At 45.1% G+C, this 24,379-nt stretch overlaps 1 protein-coding gene across 1 annotated transcript in view; it reads left to right on the top strand.

The window, feature by feature from the left end:
* Positions 1-2,805: 2,805 nt before the first annotated feature.
* The window catches only part of efnb3b (ephrin-B3b), a 74,671-nt gene continuing 53,097 nt past the window's right edge, over positions 2,806-24,379 (top strand). The window contains exon 1 of the mRNA XM_041031525.1: positions 2,806-3,814. Coding sequence (XP_040887459.1) covers positions 3,666-3,814 — 149 coding nt within the window. The 5' untranslated portion in view covers positions 2,806-3,665. The remainder of the gene's footprint in view (positions 3,815-24,379) is intronic.

Below are 24,379 nucleotides of genomic sequence, written 5' to 3'. Positions count from 1 at the left end.
AGCCACAAACCAGCCAGTTTTCCCACACAGATAGATTCCCAGACAGAGCAGAGCATTTGTTTTTCATGCCAGCTCCACCTCTGAACTGCTGTTGTCTCTAAACCAGTCTGCCTTCCTCCACTACATTTAGCTCTGTCATCTGCCCTGCCAAGGTTTCTGGAGGTCAGTGCAACAGAAACAGCTCCATCTCTGCTCTCTTTTTCCCTTTTTCTTTCTTTCTCTCTGCCCGGTTCTATAAAATCTCCCTGCCGTATGTTGTTTCTTGTTTGGATCTCGTAACCTGCAATTACAATTCTTGTTGAAAGCATGCTGTAATTTCGCAAAGCAGAGGAAATGTCTGAACTTTTGCCTTACTTGCAGATTATCCTTCAGCCTGCAGATCCTGGTTTTAGCCCCTGTAAAATCACTCATCTGCTCTGCTGAGGTACCCCTGAGCAAGACAGTGAATCCTTGCCAGCTTCAGGTCGGTCTGCTGTTCATGTAGAACGGACTTTTCTATAATTTGTTATCCTCCCTCCCTGTGCTCCCCTCTATCTCTGTCTTGCTTTCATTTATTTCCTTTCTCTCGCTGGCTGTGCAGAAACAGCAGGAGGTGTTTGTGGCACATCGGATTTTTCCTTGCTCTGTTATTTTTAAGTGATATATTTTCAGTGAAAAACATTAAAACTCTCTTCCTCTCTTTGTCTCTCTCTCTGTATGTATCTGCAGCTGTGTACAGTTTGAAGAAGTGATAGATAGCTGGAAAGTCGTGTAGGCACCAAGGCCTTTGCACAGAATGAATTTCTTTGATGGAAATGTCACATAAGCCGTGTTTGGGCAGTGACATCACAAGATCTTAAAAAACAAATCATGACAAATTATGTTTTGTATGGGCTTATGAAAGTTCAAAATTCTTTATGACGTTCTGTAGTTTGGACTTTTTGGAAAGGAAATGAGCAGCTAAATGCAGCTCACGAGAACCAGATTTGGACAAGAAGGGCCAAAACTGGAGCAGCAGAGGCCAAGAAATCCAGACTTTCAGGCTCTAGCATGGGTTAAGCTCTAAAACTGTTAGATCCTAGATTTCCCATAATCCATTTCACTAGCTTGTTAAATGCCCACTTCTTTCAAATCCCAGGTTTTCTGTTAAGAAGGTCTCAGTCCAAGATAACCCTGAAAATATCAACACAGTTTTGTTTTGTTTTATTTTTTTATTTCTATTTTAAAAGATCCTTCCAGTGCAACAGAAGAAATTACACAGCTCAGTTAGTGAGCTGAACTTCATGGTTCAAATTGGTGGAATGCTCAGGTCTAAGTTTGCGTCTCAGTCCCCCTGAAGGTTAGATTTTTGACAGAATAGTGTGTTAAAGCAGAAAAACACACACTTATTGTTTCTCCAATGCAGATTTGGAAACCTGTAAGACTGCATGAAGTGTAGTGTGTGTAAAACTCTGGATCGTGCACTCTATCTACCACATGGGGGCAGTACAGCCACAGTTTTGATAGTCTTCCATTCTCCATCACACGTTTCTGTGTGTGTGTATAATAGTGTATGAGTGAATTAGTGTTAGTGTTTCCGGCGACCAGGGGCCCCAGCGTAAACACTGGTGTGTGTGGCCCTCAGCGGGGCCTGTCACCCGGCTCGTCCTGCACTTCATCAAGCTGGACGGCCCACTTTGAAGTGTTGGATGCTGGGACTCTTCCCCTGCTCTGTCAACAGGAGGACAGGGAAAGAGAGAAGGAGAGGCCCACATCCTCCCACACAGAGAGAGGCGATTCTTTCTGAGTAGACTGGGCTGCAGACGGACATATGAGGTGACTCCAGTCCAGTGATCATGAGTGGCCCCTTGATTCTTTTCCAGAAAGATTTTTCCTTATTACTGTGGTTTTCAACAGTTTCCCTGTTCTGTGGCTGTGTAATACTGTCTGATCCTTTAAAATACAGCCATAAGATTCCTTTAATATCTGCAAGGAGTTATGGTGTGAGCTCATTTCATCTATAAACAACCTTAAATGCTCCTATAGGGACTTAACTTTGCTGTCATTTGTATAACAGCCTTCTGAAATTCCAGCTGGATTTTTTTTTTTCAATACAATCCACCTCCAGTGTCACATGTGATGCCCAGTAAATGCATTGAGGGCGCTCTTGCTCTTCCGTCATGGCTTTTAGCAGATGAGTGCGCCCGTTGGCGAGCGTCTAGTGGTGTGTGTGTGTGTGTGTGGGGGGGGGGGGGGGGTGTTCTTCTTCTTCATCGTTTGAAAGGAGGCAGAATAGAGCGCCAGGGAGTCCAGAGGTCCGAGTCGGGGGGCCCCTGAAACCTAGAGGAGGCGGAGGAGAGAGGAGGTGCTGAAAGGGACTCTATACCGCCCCCCGAAAAAACCTGGAAGAATTGCGCTCCGTTAGTGCGCCCTGCCTGCCAGTCAGAGGATGGGGATTTTTTTCCCCCATTCATCCACGTCCCCTTTTTCCCTCCTCCTCCTCTCAAACAAGCCAGTCGGTCTGTCAATGCGCTGCGAGCGTTAGGGCAAGTCAAACCAGTGGGATTTTGAGGCAGAGAGACGGATGAGATAACGAATGAAGCGCTTTCCTCTGGCGGAGACGCGACACGTCCAGCTCTCCAAATGATGCGCTACATCAGATTGGCTTCAATTTCCAACAGGGACTGATGCTCTCAACTCGCATTTTATTTTCTTTTTATTTCTTCACAAGTTTCACGTTGTCCTTTGTGCGACGTTATTAGAGCGGAGATGCTTTTCTAGCTCTTTGGTTTGTTTCTCTTTTAGTTTTCTTGTGTTGTAGCGTGAATTTGTTCTTGGATTTATCATCGATTTGGATCCTGATTTGTTTTTCTTTTCTTTTTTTTTTTAAATTTTCAACGAGTCCATTGCTGAAGGATTTGCGGATTTACAGCCCGTGTTGAACCCGTGTGTATTTTTACAAAGAGGAGAAGGATTGTTATGCGCACTGACTAAGCTCACCGAGCATCAACATGTCTTTATGAGGATGGAGCTGTGGACACGAGTGACATCTTTTCCATTTTAAACGCTTTACCCTCACAGTTGTTTTTTTTTTTTGGCCTGATCTCGACTGTTTCCTTCCAGCAGACTGACAATATCTCTTTTTCGGTCCAGCCTGATATGTTGGGAGCTAGATCTTCTTGCGAGAAAACAAGGTAATGGGAGAGAAATCACACAGAGTCGGCACAGAGAACAAGGGAACATTGTTCGGAAAAAGACAATTAGGGCGCACCGAAAGGCAACAGAAATAGCTCCTGGGTGGCGATAAATTTCAGAAAATTCGATTCGGTGGAGTTATATTTGTGCCGAGGAGCACTGCTTTGCAGGAAGGAGGACTAATGACAAATTAATGGGAAAGTCATGGGATTGGCTCTGAAATAGTACGATCGTGGACGCGCAGAAAACCCGTCGTTTTTGGAGATTCAGGCGCACGGATTGAAGTTTCTCCTGCACATTCGAAGGTGGTTTTCTTTTCTTTTTTCTTGTTTTTGCTTCGAGTCAGTACAATTTGCTGAATTTTGGATCCATGAGGTTGTACACAGCAGGCTTTCACTTCACGCTCTGACTGTCTCTACCTATAGCCTGGTCGGCTGGAGTCGCACATCCATTGTTTTGAGAGTCTCCTTGCAACAGCATCGAAAACAGAAAATATTGGCCAAATCTTGCAAATGGGGCTACATATGCTGGGTGTCAGGGTTGAAATGGCGTGTCGAGGAAGTGGGAATGGATTGGGAATCCTGCTGGTATTCTTACTGGATTTACTGGGGACGACGGCCAGCAATATGGAGCCCATCTACTGGAATTCCCTGAACGAAAGGTAAGAGCAGTTCTCACTTGCAAACCTTAAATTTTTTACTGGTTGCCTAATTGCAGGTTTGGACTTGAGGCTTTCAGCTCGAGCAAGAGAAAAAAAAAACCTGGTCGAATAATTAGTTTAATTGCATGTTCGAAGTGTGAAAGGCAACTGCTGCTGAGAGAAGGGGATTTAGGCACCATTTAATGAGAGCAAGTTCCTCTAAGTGCACTACTAAGTGCTTTGCATTAACGCAACATGAAATACAAAACACCATAAAGTTCGATAGGGGCAGCAGTTCAGTGTGCAGGCCTACCGCAGGCACAATCCCTCTGAGAGTATCAAGGCTTTTTTATTATTAATATTTGTATTCGGTCAATTTGTTGCACTTTCTTTACTCCATGTTTATTGTTTGTAATATAACTGAAGTTGAAAACAATGTCATCTGAAAAATGTATACACCTTGAGTTGAAACAGGCTGCTCTGCTCCGCAGCTGTTCTGAATTTGCCACACTCGCGCTGATTACTGTGGATAATCCAGCTGTAGTTGTTCCTATTGGTAAAGTCTCTGTAAGCCCCAGACGAAAAGATGGAAGCTGTGTTGGATAGTAAAGACGTGTGTGATGCTTTAATTGCTGTTGCTGTGGATGACCTTGATTATAGTCCAGGCCCCGGCCCGCAGGCCTCTCAAACACCCTGTCTGCCCCCCCACCCTCCACCCCAACTTGGCCACGCTCATTTGCATTTTTTTTCTTTCCTCTGGAGAAGGTGTCAGGCATTAGCTGAGGAAATGTCATTTTAAACACCTCTCCGCCGTCCGGCCTTAACGACCCACACCGCTTTTCTCACACCTCTGTCAATTTCCCTGTGTCTGAATAGACTGGCTGGTGGCGGTGTGTGTGTGTGTGTCGGGGGGGTATGACTGGAGAATAACAAGGCGTCTTGTATGGTGGTGAAGGGGGATTTTAGTGACACCAGGTTTCGATTCTAAATATCCTGACTACATTTCTGGGCACACACTGGAACAGTGATATGTTTCAGCTTGATAAATAGGCCATCAAATCGGCTTGGAGGGCACAGTGATCCTGAATAGACCTCTTTCCTTGTAACTTTGTCTACGCCAGTGACTTTATAATAGTTTAAAAAAAATAAAAAAACTATAAAAAAGCAAAGTTGACCTCACTTGTGACAATCTACCAAATCTTCCCATCCCCGGGTCACACCCATGCCAGGAGCTTTTTCAGAGACTAACAGGTTTTTAATGCGTCCGTGTGCTGTAGGCTATGGCCTGCCCGGTTTCTCCCCTCTCCACAGATGTGACTGTGCGTGGGCCCCTGCTGTGGAGCCAGGCATGAAGCCCTTAATGAGGGCTTTTTGTCAGCAGTGGGTGGATTCACCCAACAGGGAGTAGAGTTGGACACGGGAGGGTAATTTTCACTGAGAAGCTAACAGCTTGGGCTTTTGAGGCCTTACAGGTGATTCCACGCCATTGTCTCCTAATGGAGTTTAGGGTTAGGTGGGTGTCAGGGCTTAGTGAATGGGCCTGGCTGGCAATTAGAGGGGTGGTGGCTTTGACGCCAGACTCCATAGTCATTTTCACAGATTTGCTCAGTCATATATTCAAAATACAAAGCCTATTGTATACTATGAAGCTTATTCATGAAGCTTACTATTCATAGTTAATCAGCTTAGTCATTCCTCCAGTTTATTTTCTTGGCCCTTTTACACACTTCCATGTACTTGTTTCTCCTCGCTCTCTACACAACAAGAGCGCTACTTTAGCTTCAGCTGCCTCAGGGCAAAATAGGTTTTGGCCCTGGGCTGAAATATGTTAAGAGCCCATGCTTGTCCAAATAGTGCGTATCGTCCAAGGACGAGGTCCAGAGCCCACCCACATCTGGTTTGTACTTCTGAAATGAGGCGAAAAGTAAGCAGAAGCGGTAGTGTGTATCAATCAGGTGCAGGAGCGCATGTATGGTTCACATCTTGTCTGTGTAGCAAATGGACTGTCACGTTGTTAACCTCTAGACCTCTGCTGGATGTACTGCTTTGAAGTTTAGACTGTCCACCTGCAGCTTCCCTCCACCTCTCCTCCCGTCTTTCTTTCCGCCTCTGTGAGCACTCTCCAGCTCCTTCTCCTCCTCACTTTCTTCTCGCTTCTCTCTTTCACCGGCTTCACCCTCTTTCTTCCATTTTTTTCCTCCCCTCATGCTGCCTCTATTTCTGTTCTCCTCTCTGCTTCCTTCTCCGTCCCCCGTCCTTCTCTCCCTCTTTTTCCTCCTGTCACTTTCCGTCTGTCTCTATCTCTACCTCGCTCCATCTCCCACCCCCCTCCAGTGCGGTGAACAGACGTAGCAAATTGGAAACATGTGTCACATCCAGCCACTAATTATGGCGCTACAGCAGCCACTGACGCACCCTAAGATGTGTTAGGAGTGACAGAGGTGAGGAGGAAAAGTGGCACCCATGGGTGCAGTTGAAGATACAGATGCCTCAGATTCTTCTACCTGTTTAATTTCTGGAATCCGTAACAAATGAAATGATCAGGCTGACGTACGTTACAGTAAAATATAATATAAAAAGGCTGACTGTCATTAAATGCTGCATCCACCCATCCATCAGTTGAAATTACTACAGTCTTATGGAGAGAAAAGAGACAGAGGTGTTCGGGGAGGAATATAAACAGAGACAGGTGCCAGGAGGTGAAAGAGAAACAGAAGGAGCGGCAGAGGGAGCAGAGTGGAGGTAGAGACAGTCCTAACCCTAAGTAAATCAATACCAGTTAAGACTCAAGTGCCAATACAGGTTCTGCTTGAGGAAGAGAGAACTGAACCAGAACGATCACCTTGGGAAGAGAGTCCCCCCCCCCTCCCTTTCCACTACCACCCCTCCTCACCCCCCACCCCCTAGAAATGTATTATCCTTATCTCAGCATCTCCTATTATCGGCCTTACACGGACGCCCTAATGAAAGATCGAATCTTACATTACTGCTCAGGAGTTTGTGGGGGGGTGTAACGTGGGTGTGGGGTTGGCAGGTGACCCACACACACACACACTTGGGATCGCACTGTAGGTCACACTGATGGGTGCATACGCTGAGAATGAATTCAAGTGGAGAGAATGTTGGCTTTGGTCACTCCTCTGATCGCAGCATATGGAGTTTTGTAGTTTTTGGCCCTTTTGCAAGTTTGATTTCAGTGTCTGTTCTTAAGGCCAAAGCCTCTCATTCACCCCTCCCTCTGCTCTCAGTCTCCCCTCTTCCTCTTTTTCTTTCTCTTTCCATACTTTGGTAAACGGCTGTAGATTATTGTAAACGGCTGCTGAGGGTGGGCGTCTCCTCGCCCGGCGCTCGCGGTGACTTGTAATACAACTATTCCCCCTAAGATCCACATTAAAATTTAATCCCCCCTTCTCGTTTCTCAATAATTCATTAATCGCCGGCTAATTGGCGCCGGATAAAAGACTAGCTAACTAGGCTAAGTGTTTCAACTACAAAAAAACCAAAGAAAAGACTCCCAAAAAAAAAAAAAAAGAAAAGAAAAGAATCACTGGAAATCTTCTTGGTGAGGGCATTCTGGGACTGAGCACGGAGAGGGGAATAAGTGTTAGTGGGTCAAATGGGTTGTCATATCAAAGGAGCAGCATTCCAACACCCGTTTATTGTTTGTGTGTCTGAAACTCCACACCCAGTTTCACCGGTGTGAAATCCACTCGAACTGTAGGTTTCCCCTTCATGAATAATGCATGGATGCACCGAGGCTTTTCTGGGCTGTGTGGACAAGTTAAGCCTACACTCATCCTTAGGGTAAATTATTAGAGAATATCCACGGGGTAGTCTTTTTTTTATTTTATTATAGGAGCGAGGGAGTGTAAAAACAAGAGTATGGAATGTAGAGGAGAGAAGAAGAGATGGAAAGCATATGAATCCTATTGCTTGAGCTGCCTGCTAAAGGGAGCAGACAGCAGCCTTCCTCCCTCCCTCCCCGGCGAAAAAGAGGAGTGTGTGTAGGTTTATGAGCTGAGAGCAACAGGAGCTGTGAAAAGAGGTTTCAGCTGATGTGGCAGAATGGAAAGGCCAGGGGAAGGAAAAGAAGAAGAAGGGAGCCAATCCGGCCAGAGGCTGCAATCTTTTTCTTTTTCGTTTCTTTTCTTCCTTTTTCTTTCCTTGGGCACCTTAGGCAGGCGGGCGGGCGGGCGGACACACAGGTATGCAGCCGGACTGTGAAAACACGCATGCGAACAGACAGGTCAATTGCAGCCGCACATTCTCAACAGATGCCTGCACACGCACACATCAATGAGCGTCAGGGGGCTCGACCTCCCCTCCCCACCTCTGTCGGACACATGTGTAAAGAGTGTGTGGTCCTAATGTATCTTCTCTGTTGCATGTGCAAGTGAGCATTAAACGCACACTGCTACCAGTAGACGGTAAACAGAGGGAGGGCAGATGTGCGTACACACGCACACAGACACACACACGGGAGAGGTGAGGAAATTGGCAGGCGTCACGGACTGTTGTTCCACTCGGAATTCATTCATTATTTTATCACTCGATTATAAGTTTATTTGGCAGGGGCAGTGCACATTCATCAACATCATAACAGCTATAAAGCAGCGTTGTAAATATGCTGGGGTTGGCTAAAGAACTAATTTACTTCCCCAGTCCCGCGGGCTTTAGAAGTGACTTTGGGATTTTGGTAATTGTTAAAAGTGCTGATGATTAGGATGAAGGAGATTAAAAGCGTGTGGCTGGTTCAGAGTGTTGGAACACATGCAGAAACAAGCATCTTTCTTCCCCGGAAACACATGTACACACACACACTCTCTCTCTCACACACACACACACACACGTTCACATTCACAGTTGTAGTAGTGGTAACAGTAATCCAGGCCGTAGGTCTGAAGGGGTCACATGTGTCCCAGCATCACTGGGCAGATTGCCTTGGGTGGCTGAACCCAGAGCCCCTTAACAAAGTCCAGCACACACACACACACACACACACACACACATACATTGGCCTCTCATTAGCTTGCTTCACAGCACACCCTGCCTAAGCAGGATCATCCAATCCTCCTGGCAGCATTTGGACTGGGCCAGGTCAATCCTCCTCCCCCGGGTGACACAGAGAAGCAGACTGGTGTGGTGGGAAGCCAGTATGAAAGTGTGTGTGGACTGTTGTAGTCCTGAGGGGTGTGCAGTGTAGGGGCTAACCTCTGTCACACCGTTCATCACCTTCTCTGCGTTTTCTTTTACTCACCCTCCAGAGTCTTAGCTCTTCCTCTCAGTCCTTTCTTCTCTCCCCTCCTCCTCTGTCACCTCTCCATCTCCCCCTCCTCCTTTGCTCTTTAGTTTTGTTTAGGTTCAGTATCACGAGACTCCCAGCTCTGCTGCTGCTGCTGCTGCTGCTGCTGCTGCTGTTGCTGCTCTGCACATCCCCACAACATTGGGCTGGGCTCATATTGCAGCAGTTACTGTGGTTTCAACATCATTCCAGATGAATGGGATAGCAGTGAGAGGGAGTTGACGCTGTTGTCATTTCATGTGTGTGGATTCTGGTTTGTGACAGAGGATGTGCTGGTATGTGTGTGTGTTTGTGCCATGAATACTAAACCGCGTGTTAAGATCTCCAAGCTAAGCCGCTGTGTGTATGCCTTGTGAACTTGCATTGCAAAAAAAAAAGTCCTTCTAACCAAACCATTTTGTGTGTAATTGAGTCCTTAAGTCTTATTTTCTCCAAACAAATGACAAAAAGTGCCAGTGTAATAAGATTATTTTAACCCGTTTCCAATACAAATTAACTTGTTTCAAGTATTTTCTTAAATTAAAGTGAAATTCTTGATTCTAGTGCAGCAACTTTCATTATCCTCAAGATACAGACACTCGTCGATTTTTAGGGGAAATAGGTTTAATATTTCAAAACGTGAGCAGATTTTTAGGAAGGAAATAAATTGATGAAAAGAGGAGTTTTGCAGCGTGTTGTTGGTCTTTTCACACCTGCTTTCCGCAACAACAGGGGGTCCTCTTTTGCATAGCACGCATACACACAGTTGTGCAGACCTTGTAAAATGCAAAACAAAAAGCAAATGTTGTGTCCTCTTATCTCCTGCTAACTTCCTCAGCAGCCAGAATTCATTCCACTTTCAGCCTTTACGTCCCGTCACTTTCATCGGCACTGAAACTCCATCACTTTCCTCTCGCCGTCTGCCCAGTGGACGTCAGCGCTGCTTTGATTGGACACAGGCCCGAAATGGTTTTGTAACTGAATGTTAAAGAGTCTGTGTGTGTGTGTGTATGTGTGTCTTCACAAGAGAGACAAATGAGCGGGTTTGCTGATGGACAGCTGTGCCTTGTCACAGCTGAAATTTTGGCAAACATCTTCGACCGATGCGAGCGAGAGGGCAGAAAGAGAAGAAGTGGGTGTTGTCAGGGTGAGATGAGGGAAAGATAGAGGGCGAGAGGAGGAGAGCAGAGAGATGACAGGCTCAGAGGAGGAAACAAAAAGCATGAAAGGCAGTTAGGGAAGGAGAGTTAAAAGAGAGACGGATGGTTTGGGAGCGCGGCCGGGTTTGACAGTGGTACTGGTTGATGTGACGCGGCCCAGACAGGGAGAGTGACTGATGATCTATAGGTCACCGCCATGACTAGCTGCTTCCTGTTCACATACAACCGAGCCGCCCCCTCGTTCGTCATTACTGACACGTCCCATAATATTTATCCCTGTGAAGTCCAGCATGAAACCTGGTAAGCTTTAAAGGAATTCATTGACTTTTTAGGCAGAATGAGCTCTTTGATCAACTTAGCGTGGAGCGATTAAGAGACTGGCAGCTGTTTCCCCTCTCTGTATTTGCTGCAGTTCATATGATAAGATGAGATGCTGCAAACACACACTGTGCTATAACGTGACACACAGTATGCAGGCCTCACGGAGGCAGCAGTGATGCCAGCTCGAAACACAACAGTGTGTTGATAGACGTAATTTGCCAAAAGCTAAATCGATCCCCTTAAAAGAAAGCTCCACTCTTCCACTGTATAATCAATATCTGAAGTTCATGGCACTCCAGGAGGTGCTGCAATTTGCATTTACGTGAACCCACCTCGTCTCATATTCCCCTTCTCTGATTTTCTACATTCCGCGAAAGAGAATGTGTAGCGATCGGCTGTGTTGTGTTGTGTTGTGTTGTGTTGCGTTGTGTTGTGTGTAGGCGAAAAGGAGGGATAATAATACAGTGAATGCAAGACAGCAGGTTTTTCTGAGACATCGTCTGACTCATGCATCTTATTCAAAAGTCAACTTGCATTCTGGTCTATTGAGGCTACAGTCAAATGATGTCTGCCTGGTCTTTGATCGATTTCATCCTGTGCGATTGTTGGTGAGTCTGGGAGCCCTTGCTCTTTGATTCTGTGAACCACACTCCAAAACCTGGCATTCACTGGGATACTTTTCCTTTTATTGTATGCCATTGTAGCTGAGGAGGAGCTCAATCTTACTAAGTCATGACAGAAATAACAAAAATACACAAACTAAGAATTGGATCTAGAAATGCAAGGCTCACAGCGGGTGGCTGCTTTTTCTAAAGTGTGGTTACAGGTGGAGTTTTCTTTAAATACCTCATTTTACATTTATATTTTTGGCATAATAAACTGTTACCCAGAAATTTTTGCAGAAACACACAGAGCCGCTAAAGTAAGCACACATGAATCACCCTGCCTGCAAGGAGCCTGGTAACAAAGCACAGCAACTGTTTGCCGCTCAACTACAAAACGATACATGGCTTTTATTTGTGTGTGTGTGTGGGGGGAGTGGTGGTTGGAGGGGGTGGGGTGGGGGTGGATCTTCTGGCTGTTGTGGTAGATGTTTGGGCTCTTGTGTGGGAGATGTGGAGACCTGTTACTCCAAAGCATCTTAGCGCTAAGATAATCTTTATGCGTTGACTTACAATGGGTCAGAGATGATCCTAATGCTAAGAGGCTTTGGTGGGGGACCCTGTCCTGCTCTGCTCCGCTGCAATAATAACCAGTCGTCTTGAAACTTGGCTTATTAATAAACGAACACATTTATGACTCCGTGTGAGCACAGGCCTACGTCTCCACCTCAGATCTTTCCTAACATTCTCCATGCCTAACTCTGACCACCTTGATTATTTTTCCAGGCTTCACGCTTTCTTCTCCTCAGATGCTTGCGTGTGTGTTTGTGTGAGTGTGTGCGCACACATATGCATAGTTCTAATTAGGAGTTAAAAGACCGTACAGTGAGCGTAGTCCATCTGGCTTTGGCATTAGCCCATCGTTGTTACAGTCTATGGGGAAACTGACCTTGGCTAACAGCACGGGGAAAAATCACGCTCCATTTCCTGGGTTCAGCATTAAATATAATTTAAGTTGGATTGAAATTAAAGATGCAAGATTAACATGGAAATGTGAGATTAAATCTTTAGTTTTGGAGGCAGAATGTTTGTCTTTGTGTGGGAGAGCTGAGCCACCACTGAAGCAGCATATCCCTCACTGCTTGTGGCCGTCGAAGGACAATAGTAAAGTAACAACAGAAGCATAAACATAAAGCTGAAAGTGAGCATCATAAACTCAGCAAACTGACTCTGTTATATACATAAAGTTTACTGTATAAAGCCAGTGGTCATACCAGATCAAGACACACTGGAGCAACAAAATCCCTGAGTGTACGGCTGTTGTTATTGCTTACAAATCGAAGAATGTGCTGTTTGTTTCTTTTAAAACTTTTATAGTCTCACTTTGACTTCAGCTGCAGAGCTACATTGTTTTCTCGGGCTGAAGAAAGCATCCAGCCTCTTTGGTGTATCAGCCCCTTTCAAACCTTCAATGCACAATCTCAAAAATTCATAGTAGTCAAACTAAAACAAGACTGTTTATCCCTCAAACGATAAAAGTATTTCAACCTGAAGTGCTGATTTAAGGCCACGTACGAAAATAAACTAACTGACGGCCTCATGGAGCCTCAGTGGTCGTGGTTTTTTGTTTTTTTTTTCGTTTTGCAGCATATGGAGGGCAGTGCAGCGCAGTGCTTTGTTGTCTAGGACAAGTAACTCTAACAAGATCCATCTTGTATAGAGAGAGTGAAGTGGATTGTTGTTGCCTCGTCCACATACACATCTGATACCCCGGCCCTGGCTATAATACACGACTCTGTGCGCACTCAAAGCCACAGAGCAGCTTTCTCGTGGTTTTGCCCTCCTCTACTCTGTCTCTCTCACTCTCTCTCTCTCGTCTTTGTCCTCATGTCTTGCAGCCAGCGTTAACACACACACACATAAGTATTCATATACACTGGCAGACACACATCCAGGCATGCATGCATGCACACAGTGGAGAGCTTTAACACAGACACACACACACACATACTCATGCATGCACAGATGAAAAATGTTATTGCTCCCAGTGCTGGAAAAAGTCCAAGTGGTGGGGTTGAGTTTCTTCAGAGGTACAGTCCCCCCCTCCCTCCTCCTCCTCCTCCACCCCCTGCCCCTCTCTCCGTCAGTAGCATGTCCCTCACTCCTTCCTTCCACTCCTTCCCTACTCCCTCACTCTCCCTCCTTCACTTTATCCTCCTCCCTCTGCTCCTCGTGAACAAAAGGGCTACCCTCCCAGCGCTTCCACTGAAAGCCCTCACACACACTCGGCTCGCTGGCTTCGCACTCTCCCACACGCACTCTTACCCCTCTTGTCGTCTGCAAAACCAGTCCACTTCTCTGCACTAATCCCCCCTTCATTTCTTTTGTCTTTCCTTTCACTCTCTCTCTCTCTTTGCCTGGCTTACCACCAGTGTAAATTTCCTTCCCTACATATCCAAGCCGTTATCATGTTACAGCTAGTTGGCAGACAGTAAAATTTATTCCCACTTTTTTTTTTTTTTTTAAATTGCTCACTTCTTTTTCTCTTTTTTTTCCCTCCAAAGGCTTCTTTTGTCTCCCTTCTTCTTTGTGGGTGGTTTTTGATGTGTAGTCTCTGTTTCTCCTCACTCACTCATCAATGTCCAGCAGTAAATAGGTCCTCTGTAGTGACGACAGGATGAATAATCATGATTGCCTATCACTGCGGTGTCAAAGTAATTTGGGAGTAACTGTGAACCAGAGCTCAGCCTGCACACACACACACACACACACACACACACACACACACACACACACACACACACACACGTACACGTACATGCATGAGCAGATGTACCACTCCCTCAAAATTCTCTGGAAATCAGGAAGCCATTCCTCATTAGCTACCCTGTCTTCTAACCTCTCTTCCAAAAATCTTTCTCTCTTTACTTCTTTCTTGCTTTCTTTCTTTCTTTCTTCTTTATCAGTCTTGTTCTCCATTGGAGTGCAGCTGTATTGCAGGTCCCCAGCCACAGGAGGGGGGGAAAAAACAGATGGAGCGCCCTCCTTTCTTCCTTTCTTTCTTCCCTCTCTCCTTCCGTACCCTCAAAGAAAATCAAGCCAGAAGAATGCTGGTGCGTGGAGTTGGGGGTGGGAGGGTTGGGGGGGTGGTAGGTGGGACAAAAGCCTTCCTTTTCAGACAGTCTCTCTCTTGTGTTCTTTGGTTTTCAGTTGATGGATGGGTGGCACGACTGTGGGTCACTGTGCCGAATATCTGCAGCCCTGTACCTTGTTGTAAATGTGTGCATGCACATTTGTGTGTGACGCTTGTAAGTGGCACTGATAACCTTCTGTTTTTGTGGTCACGGGTTGTGAAGAGTGTGTGTCTGTCCTTGCTAGCTAACACACACACACACACAGCTGCTTTGGTGTTTGCGTTTGGTTCCCTATTTTGTGCGTTTCACTAAAGCCACTGGTCCCAGTCAGGCCGAGTCCATCTGGAGCCTAAAGTCCTGGGTGGCCGTTATGTATGTGTGTACACAGCTGAGTATTGCAACATGTCCACTCTCTGAGGTGTGTATTCTGGCACTTTGTACGTCGTGCACATTATCTGATTTCTCGACGCCTTAACGTAGCTGCTGTGGAGTAGCCGAATAATGCTGCTCTCATGCAAAGGTGCAGTAATTTAGCTGTATTTTTTATGTTATATCTTTTCAATCAAACCCTTTGCTTTCTCCTTATGTTTCCTCTTAAATTTAATCACTCTTGTGATGGGCGAGCTAACTCTATTATGGTGGTACTTAGCTAGAACAAAAGAATTCACTCAAGGTCTTGTTTAAGTGCTCCTGCACCCTCATGATGCCCTTGCATGCTGAATAGAGAGAGTGAGTTTTATGTGTGTGTGTGTGTGTGTGTGTGTGCGCCTGTTTGTGTGCGAGTGCGATTGTGTGGATGTCAGGCATGCGTCATGCGTGGGTGCATGCGCTTGTGTACATGCCCTGCGTGGGTTTGTGTACAACCCCCCCCCTTCATGCTGCTTACCACCTCCCCGCCCCTCTAACAGCGCATTAAGCATTATTTGCAAAACAACACAATCATGCAAGAGACAAAGTGAGGTTTCTGGGCAGGCATGAAAAGAGAGCATGAAAACAACAGGAAAACTGGCCTGTACCACTTGACCCTATCGAGGAGGGGGTGATGAGGTGGTGTGGGGTTGGTGGTTGGCGGGGGGGGGTTGTAAGCCAGGGGAGAGATAATCCCTCCAGTCATGGCAGCCCCCCTTTGCTCGGGCTCTAACGTGGCGCGCTGGGCTGTCAATCACTCAACAAAGCTGTCTGTAAGGGGATTATGAACCCACGGACCCTTCCTCCTCTGCCTCACCCTTCTCTTTTTCTCCTCCTAATGCCTTTTCCTCCTTCTCTTCTTCTCCTCATTCATTTGTCCCTCTTTCTCTCAGGCCCTTTCTTGCATCCCGCCCCTGTTTTCCCTTTTCAAACCTACCTGTCACTCTCCTTGTCCACTGTCCTCTCACAACAAAGTATGTCTTCCTCCCAGCACACATTTTGCTTTGCTGTTTGAGGCTTAGTTTATCTTCAGCTTTCCATCCGTCCTCCCTCTGTCCTCTGTAAGCCCCATTTCTCTCTCTCTCTCTCTCTTTTTCTAAAGCCTTTCTCACTCTTTCTCTATCTCTTCGTCCCACCCGTGCGTTATTTCTCACCTAGACAAGGGACAGGTGTTTGTGTGTGTGTGTGTGTCTGTGTGTGTGTGTGTGTGTGTGTGTGTGTGTGTGTGTGTGTGTGTGTGTGTGTGTGTGTGTGTGTGTGTGTGTGTGTGCATCTTTGTGTTTCTGTGCGTGTTTTTAGGAGGTGACAGGTGTCCCAAACCCACTCTGAGAAGAGTGGCCCTGCACCTACACCCAAAAGACAGAACTGAGCAGTGCCAATAGTAAATTCATTCTTATAATTTGCATTGTGTGCATTCCCAAAGATACAAAGTAGATACACAACACATCGATTTTTGCATGCATGCCTTGCTTCGCAACTTCTCTAAACTCTCTGCCATTTCTGTGGCCGATGAACCCTCAAAACACACATGCACCAAACTGTCGTCTGGCTAAATGTCACCTCTCCTATAAATGTGATGAATAGCTCACAGTCCTATCTTATCTCTCCGTCCTTAACCATGCTGTTTTAAACCCAACCACTGCTTCCATCGGCTCCTGCAGGTGGTGACGGAGCCTTCTTCTCCTCCTCCCCTCAGTCACCCTCCATTAATTTCCCGTTTTTCCTCGCCGACTATCTCTCCATCTCCAGTATCTGTCTGTTAAATGTCTGTTTAGTTTAAACGTCTGTCAGTTCGCAGACGAGCTTTCACTCTTCACCTCCCGTAACAGGTTTGCCCACCTGCGGCCCTGTTCTATCTCTCACCGTCTCCTTTTGTTTTTAAATTCACTCTCTATTTTGCATGCTCTGCCTGTTTTACTCTGTTTATCTGCTCACTGATAATCTGACCAGTTTGGCCAGTAGGTCACGGTTCGTTGCAGGACGTTAACAGGTTAATCTGCCCCAATCCTATGAATAATCTCCCTGCTTTAATCCAACATTCAGCAGTCAGCCCAGCCTGGGAGAAATAAAGATTTGTCTTTGTTAGTAGAGAAAAAGAGATTTGAGGGTCAAGGTTTTTACAGATTCACACAACTTTTAATTAAAGTTCTGTTTTAATTCAGGCCAGTATTAAGGCTTTGCATTTCTTGGTCAGTTGTTCAGTTTGTGCCTTTCAAAATGTAAGTTAGGAGTTTAAATTTCTACATGTAAATCTTTCCAAACAAGCGTTCCTTCTTTTCATTTGGGATCATTGATCTATGGATTCTCTCTGTACTTTGGCAAGAGAATAGTTTAATTGTCACAGGAAAAAGTCTTTAAGTTTCTCAGATTTGAGCCACTTTTTTTTTTCTACCATAATTTTAAATCTTGTTTCGGTTTATCCAGAAGTCTTTTTCATGGCTGGATTTAGACTTCTTGTTAACAATAATAACCCTGAAGGAGTCTATGATGCAAAGAGACTTCAATTTGAAAAAAAGAAAAACTGATTGAGAGATGGAGAGATGCTAACAACCATTCATTTTACCATTAAGAGAACGAGATTAGACAACGATGAAGAGTGAAAGTGAGGGAGAAGGGAGACTGTCAGAGAGAGAGAGTGACAGGGTTGTTATCTCGCAGGCAGCTGATGGTTTTAACAGCTGTATTATCTTGTGTATCTCATATTGGATTAAGCTTCATTCTCTTACACGCGTCGCACTCTGATTGACGCTCTGATTAAAAACATCCACTGGCAGAGATGCAGAGACAAGGACAGAGGGAGAGAAATGAGAAAGAGGGTAGTATGATGGGGGGGCAAACGGGGGGGCGGAGGAGCAGTACTTGAACTGGGCCCGGACCCACTTTTACAGAGTACTGGCCTGAGTATCATCGTTTTTTTTATATGGGTGTGGAAACTTGCACTGAGCTGCAGCCGGTCAAGCCATGCTGGTACAGTGTGAATATTTTTCTCCTGTGCAGCACAACAAGGTGAAAAAAAGTTCACCTTGACGACATGAGCCGTGCTGGTTGGCACAAAGTGCTGTAGAGCCTGTTGTCTGCAGCTCCACAGCTCATTGTGGGTGTTTCTGCTTGTACTGTTCCTACCAGCAATTGCTGAAAACTCATCTGTTAACCAAATAGCACAGAATATGTCCGTATTTCGCTGTCTAAACCTGTTTTTGTTGCAGAGAAGAACAAACGCTAAGACCAGCACCAGCCCTGCATGAAAAAACATAGCCTCCCCATCTATTTCAGTGGAGCCAGCAGCACAGCAAGGGTGCCAGCGTAGAGGCGGCCAGCAAAAAAAAAAAAAAAAATGCAGGGTCATCCAGTGAAAAGGTTAAACCAGACTCAGCTTTTGCTGCAACGTCACATGACGACGTCTGGCAAGGTTCTGCATTGGATAACTTTATAATGCAACTGCAATATTTCTAGTATTTGCTTTGCAATCGTTGTGACAGTTGCGTCTGTGACTCTGTCCCCTTTTATTATAGCCATGTGCAGTGTTTTGCTGCCTGATGAGACTTCAGATTCACAGCTCTTTAATTTTTTTTTTCATGCAGGGCAGATTTTGGTCTGAACGTCTCCCTAACAAGGCTATTTTAACTTGGTGGCAAATACTACGCTACTTTTCCTATAGCTGCTTCACAATAAAATCCTTTTGTTGGTTCTCCAGTGGGTAACAGAGGGGGATGCTCAGTCTGAATGAGTATTAACTTAAAGCAGCACTGATGCAGCTGAATGCGGTCAGAAAGCTGTAAAATAATGCTGATATCTGAAAGTGCAAAAAAAAAAAAAGGAGTGAAGCTAAACCGCAAACCACTGAGATTCAATTAGAAGCTACAAAAAGTACTGACAGCTGAGCACTGAGATACTTTTGAAAACAGGGCTTTCTCTCTTACCAGCACATCCGCACATGGTTTGAGCCATCAGTTTAGTGCAAGACACAGCTTGTTTGAGGGGGCAGATCATCACGGACCGACTCGCTACCGAGCAGGGCCACAACAGCACGGCTCAGTGCAGCTATCCGCAGCTTTAGCAGGCCTTAGCGGAAACGCAGTGTCCGCGGCTTGGCATGCTTTGGCGGAATTAAAGTGGCTGTCCGGGGCCCATGGAAAAACAGTGTAAGAATCAGCCCAAATTGGCCTTTTTCCTGTTCAAACAAGCCACAAGAGGTGAAAGGCGAGAGGTGAGAGGAGGTGTGAGGTACAATATGTGTAGTGTCAAAAACCTGCTGGATAAGAGCTTAGATTTCTGCTTGCACATCCAAAACCCTCCGGCCATAAATCGTTTGCGCAGAGCCCTGTAGGTAATCTGTGCACATCGAGCTGTGCGAGTGTTTTGTTTTGGGAGTTAGTCGTTTATATTTTCCAACTAATAATTCGTGTGCGTGATTTGTTCCCATGAACGTTGCATGTTAACAGCAGTGGCAGCTCTTTCGCTCCAGTTCAAGCACTGGTGAGGAGCAAAGAGAGAGAAAGTGCAAGGGAGGGAGGGAACAAAGGAGGAAAACAGGAGGAGGAAAGAGGGCTGAGAGTAAAGACGAAGAAAGGTAAAAGATGAGAACGTGTCATACTTCTTATTAGAAACTGTGACTCTGATCTATTTGGTCTCATCTCACACCTCCGCCGTAGCACGTCACTTTGTCTCCCACTTCTTTGCTTACCTGCTCTGTCTCCCATTCTCTCCCCACGTCTGTCCCCCACCCTCTCCAATTCTCTCCCTCTCACCCTCTGCTTTCCCTTTGTTGCACTTGTATCTATCTCTCAGTATTTCTCACTCTTTCTTTCTTTCATACCCTGCAGTCTCTCACCAGCAGAAAAACTTCTCATGCTCAGTTTGGTGTGCAGTCTGTCGAGCTTGCTTTCAATACACACACACACACACCAGCATATACTCCTATAACTCTAGCATACAGCCAAGGGAATAATAGAATCAAGGAATACTCTGAGATAAAGCGGGGTGGGGGGGGGGAATAAAAGGATAAAGCAGACTGAGAGGGATAGAGAGCTTCATATTATTAATTTAGCTGGAGAAAGAGAAAGAGAGGGAATTTCACCCCCCCCCCCCCCCCAACACCGCTGCTTCCATAGTGCTCTATAGTGGCACACAATGGAGAGATTGGAGCAGGAGGGGGGAGAAACAGAGGTAGAGATAATCCATCCTGCCGTATAAACCATGGAGTTAACTGTTTCATATCGGCTTGGCCTGCTTTTATTCCTCCGTCATCATGCCTCTCGATCTAATTTCCTTCTTTCCCTCGCTATCTTTTATTTGCTTGAACTCTGTCTTTTTTTCTTCTTCCCCTCCTCCCATCCCTCTTCATCTCCATCCACCCATCCCTCCTGTAGCTCCTCCATCTACCTCTCTGTGGGCTCTCTCCCTAATCCTCCAACATTTCTTCCAGACCTATACACTAGAATAAACCTGCCCACACTCAGCCAAGAGTGTGTGTGTGTGTTCCTGTGTTCCTGTGTGTGTGTTCCTGCACACACACACAGCATGGCTTTTTGGGTCCTATATGTATACATCACATGGCAGTGTATGATTTCAGTGTGTGGTTGAGGGTGTATGTTCGCAGTTGGCAGCCCACTTGCCCATCAAATTTGGCCGAATATCTCCTCATCTGGCACAGGAAGAAGGAAGAGCGTCCCATAGAGAGGGATTACACCAACTTACACACACACACACACACACACACACACACACACACACACACACACACTCACACACGTACACACATTTACTGGCACATATTTGCACATTAAGAAATGCAAAAACCCCATGCTTTCAGCCACACACGGGCTTATTTGGGATGGCATGCATTCAGACACAAGGATATCAGTTTCTATAAATTTATTAGCAAGTATTATGAGCTGAAAAAGTTTTAAGAGAGGGCCAGTCGCTCAAAGAGGAAATAAACGCCTAAAATTTACTGTGTATCACTCCTTGAGGCTTAATATGTCGGAGAAAGAGTAAATATTTTTATCCACATGCAGAGAGAAGTCAACACTTTTTTTTTTATGTTGCTATAAACCGAGCTGTCTCGGCAGGATGTGTCTGGTGTTGTGAGGCAGCTTTCTAGCCTCCCTGCCCAACAAGAAGTGAAATGCCAATGAAATGCATTTCTATAATGGGTCTGCTGACAGTGCAGCAGCTACAAGCACTGGGAGGAAATAGTCTCCTGAAGCCTGTTACTGTAAAGTGTTTCTTTGTCTCAGAAGAGAGATGGAGGGAGCTGGTAGGAGTGGGAACAAGGTGGGGAGGGGAGGGGAGGGGAGGGGGGTAGTGCCAGACCCGGCCTTTTGTATGAACCTGATTGATAGGTGTGTCTGACCTTTAGCACCAACAAGTCATTCTCTCACCTTATATTTAGTCCCTTCTGTAGCTGCTTCGTGCATACACATACACAGCCACACGCGCACACACACACACTTTCAGACAGGCCCTGGATGGAAACCTAATTCTGTCTTTTCTTTCTCTCCTTTTCAAAAACCTCCCAATTACAGCCACTCGATTTTCACCTCCCTCCCTCTCTCCTTTCCCCCCCTCCCTCCTTTCTTAACGAGCAATCTCGTTAATGTCAGAGCGCCTCTTTCTCTCTCTTTCTCTCTCTCATTCTTTCTCTCATTCAGGCTTTTGGCCCATAGAGAGAAAGAAAGAAAGAAAGAGAGAGAGAGATATGAAGAAGTGGAGATAGAGAAATCAGAGCTCGGCTGAAAGAACAAGTGCTGGATGAGAGAGGTTGAGGAGAGGCAGGGTGTGGGCAGAAAGAAGCCAGAGCCTGCAGACAAGTAGTGAGATTACTGTTCTGGTTTCTGGGGGGACATAATTATATGCTGCACAGCCTGTCAGAAAGAATGAGTTGAGGGGGGGGCTGTATTTAGTGATGCACTAGTGAGAGATTGGTGAGGTGAAGGCGATGACTAAATCTGCACCACAGCCTGGGTGGTTCCAGACCTGTGTCTCTGTGTGTGCGTGTGTTTGTGCGCGTGCGTGTGTGCATTCGTGGGATGAGTAATGTTAAGCCATTGAATGCTGTAAATTATTCAGAGGCTTCATGCATGGAAACATTATAATTCCATGTCCGAGTGTGAATTACCCTCTGTTTTACCCCAGGCACATATCTCACTCTAGCTCAAGGCATCATGGGAGATTAAAGGGAGTAAATACTATAGAAGCTGGACCAGCATAATAAACCACATGGAGTGGCCAAATATACCAGCAGGATGTGGCACTTCTCCTGTACGCTGAATGCAGTCGGTTTTGAATCCATCTCGCTGCTTGTTATCTCTCTGAGTCCTGTAACATCAGACATCAGTGACTGAATAAAGGTGAATAGGTATAAATGTATTTTTAGTTATACAACGCCTTATATACACTGCAAAGATCCGGGCACGCGAGAGGCATGTGAATTAGAGATGAAATGCTAAATAGATTGACAGACAGGACGGTGCTCAACAACATGACCTGACAAAATGATAAATTGACATTTATCAAGCAGAACACTAAGAATTGACTGATTCCAGCATCAGAAATGTGAGGATTTGCTGTTTTTTCTGTTTTATAGGATTGTAAATTGAAATATCTTTGGATTTTGGAATGATGTTTAGATGAAATAAGCTATTTGAAGACATCAGCCTGGACCCTGGGAAACTGTGAGAGACTAAAAGATGAATCTGAGTAGTTTGAATTGAATAATTGTAGCAGCCGAGAGCAGCAAAGTTCCTCTGAAATCCTGCAAAACAGCTGCCATGCTAGCCAGCCAGGAACACAGTTCAAAGTTTAGCACCATCAAGACAGTTTTTTAAAGGTCAACAGCACAAACTTGAATGCGGCTAAAGTTGAACTCGACACATTAAATTTACATTACTTCATGTTTATGAGTGAATTTTTTTAAATTGAGATTTTATGCATTTGGTATCATAGCAGCACAGAATATACGTGTGGAGTCAGTAAAGCTGTAAGAGGGAAACAAGATTTGGATTTCTAGACTTTTCATTCACTCTGATTTTGTAACAGGTTATCATTATGGGCTGCTGAAATACAATCAGGGATAGAGGAACTGAAACAAACCACTGACTTGTGTTTACATGACAGGAAGCGTTAAAAATAGGCTCAACAAACATGTAAATTACAGCACAAGACATTAAACATTATAGACTGATAATAAACAGCAGATTTTCCATGTAATCTGCAGCTGGTGGTTGGGCGTGATGCTCTCCTCCAGTTGTATTGGCTCACAGATCTGTTTCCTCTTCGTAGCTGACTGGAGCTGAAGTTTGGTAGAAGCAGGGTTGGAGTTGGTTTGCAGGGTGTGTGTGTGTGTGCGTGTGCGTGTGTGTGGGTTGGCGAGTGTTGAGTGGGAGGTGAACTAGCATGCAGCATTAGTTCTGCTTGAGCTGATATGTTAATTAGCCAGCCGGGTGCATAGATAATTAATGAGAATCATGATTAATGACTGTACAGTATGCATGGCTAAGGCGGAACACGACTCAGTGATAAGGCGGAAGGAGGAGAAGGATCACTGGCCATTCACCCTCTGCTGAGTGCCCGTCGGGTGTGTGTGTGTGTGTTTCTGTGCAACATGTTTGCCTATAAGTGTTTGCGCATGTGAGTTTGTGTATCTGACCAGTGTGTGTGTGTGTGTGAGTGTGTTTTGCCAGGAGTGGGCGTTGATGCCAGTATGAGTTAGCAGGCCTGGCAGTCGGTAGGCCTAATAACAGACTGCAGCAGGTCAGGGGGGCATTTAACACTTCTAAACACACAGGCAGAACTGCCCACTGATGCCAGATCAGAAGGAGGACCTCACACACAGATCAACAGTGTAATGAAGGACACTGATTTGTTGTTGTTCTACATTCTTTCTTGGGATGCATGTTTTTTTTTAGCACTGTGAAATATCTCTTTATAAAGTCCTTAAAGCGGTTTTTGTCTGTAATCACGTTCTTAAAGTCGTACTGTTTTCCAAAATGAGTGCGGCAATCTCTCTTGTTTCAAGATACTGACACTAATGTAGAGAAAAATTCTCAGTGAAGTAGATCTCTGCTGGAAACCAGCTGAAATGGTTTCACTGTATTGGCAGATGATTTTATTTTATTTTTTTAAACAATAGAGTTTAATGACTCAATTTAGACAGAAATTGCAGTTGAAAGTGCAAATTTGAATATCTGCAATTCCACGGGTTAACACCATGTGCTGATAAAGACTATGTGAAATGATCCAAAGCCACAGAACAGCTACTTAATGGACCTTTCTGTGTGGTATTTCTGGAAAGAGAGATTGTAACTTAGATGTGATAGAGGTTTAGCTGTATCCCTACTTACGCTGTATGACTGTTGTGTCAATTTAAAATCTAATACATGTTTCTTAAACATGTGGTTGATGCACTGATTTTTTCAGTTGACAGAAAATGAAGCAACTGTTTTGGTAATAGATCAATTTTTAACAAATTATCACAGGAAAAAGCCAAACATTTGCAGGTTTCCCCTGTTTTTTGTCTTTGTTAATGGAATGTTTTCCAGGTTTTGTTGGACAAAATATGAAATTTGCAGACATATCCCAGAGATGTTGCTGACATTTATAAGACTAAATGGTCAATCAGAAAAATAATGGACAGAATAATGAACAATAAAATGAAGTTGTAGCCCTGTAGTATAATA

Source organism: Toxotes jaculatrix, chromosome 23 (genome assembly GCF_017976425.1).
Source record: "Toxotes jaculatrix isolate fToxJac2 chromosome 23, fToxJac2.pri, whole genome shotgun sequence".
NCBI classification, from domain to species: Eukaryota; Metazoa; Chordata; class Actinopteri; family Toxotidae; genus Toxotes; species Toxotes jaculatrix.
The sequence above is the reverse complement of the archived record's forward strand: the minus strand, read 5'-3'. Positions and strand labels throughout refer to the sequence as shown.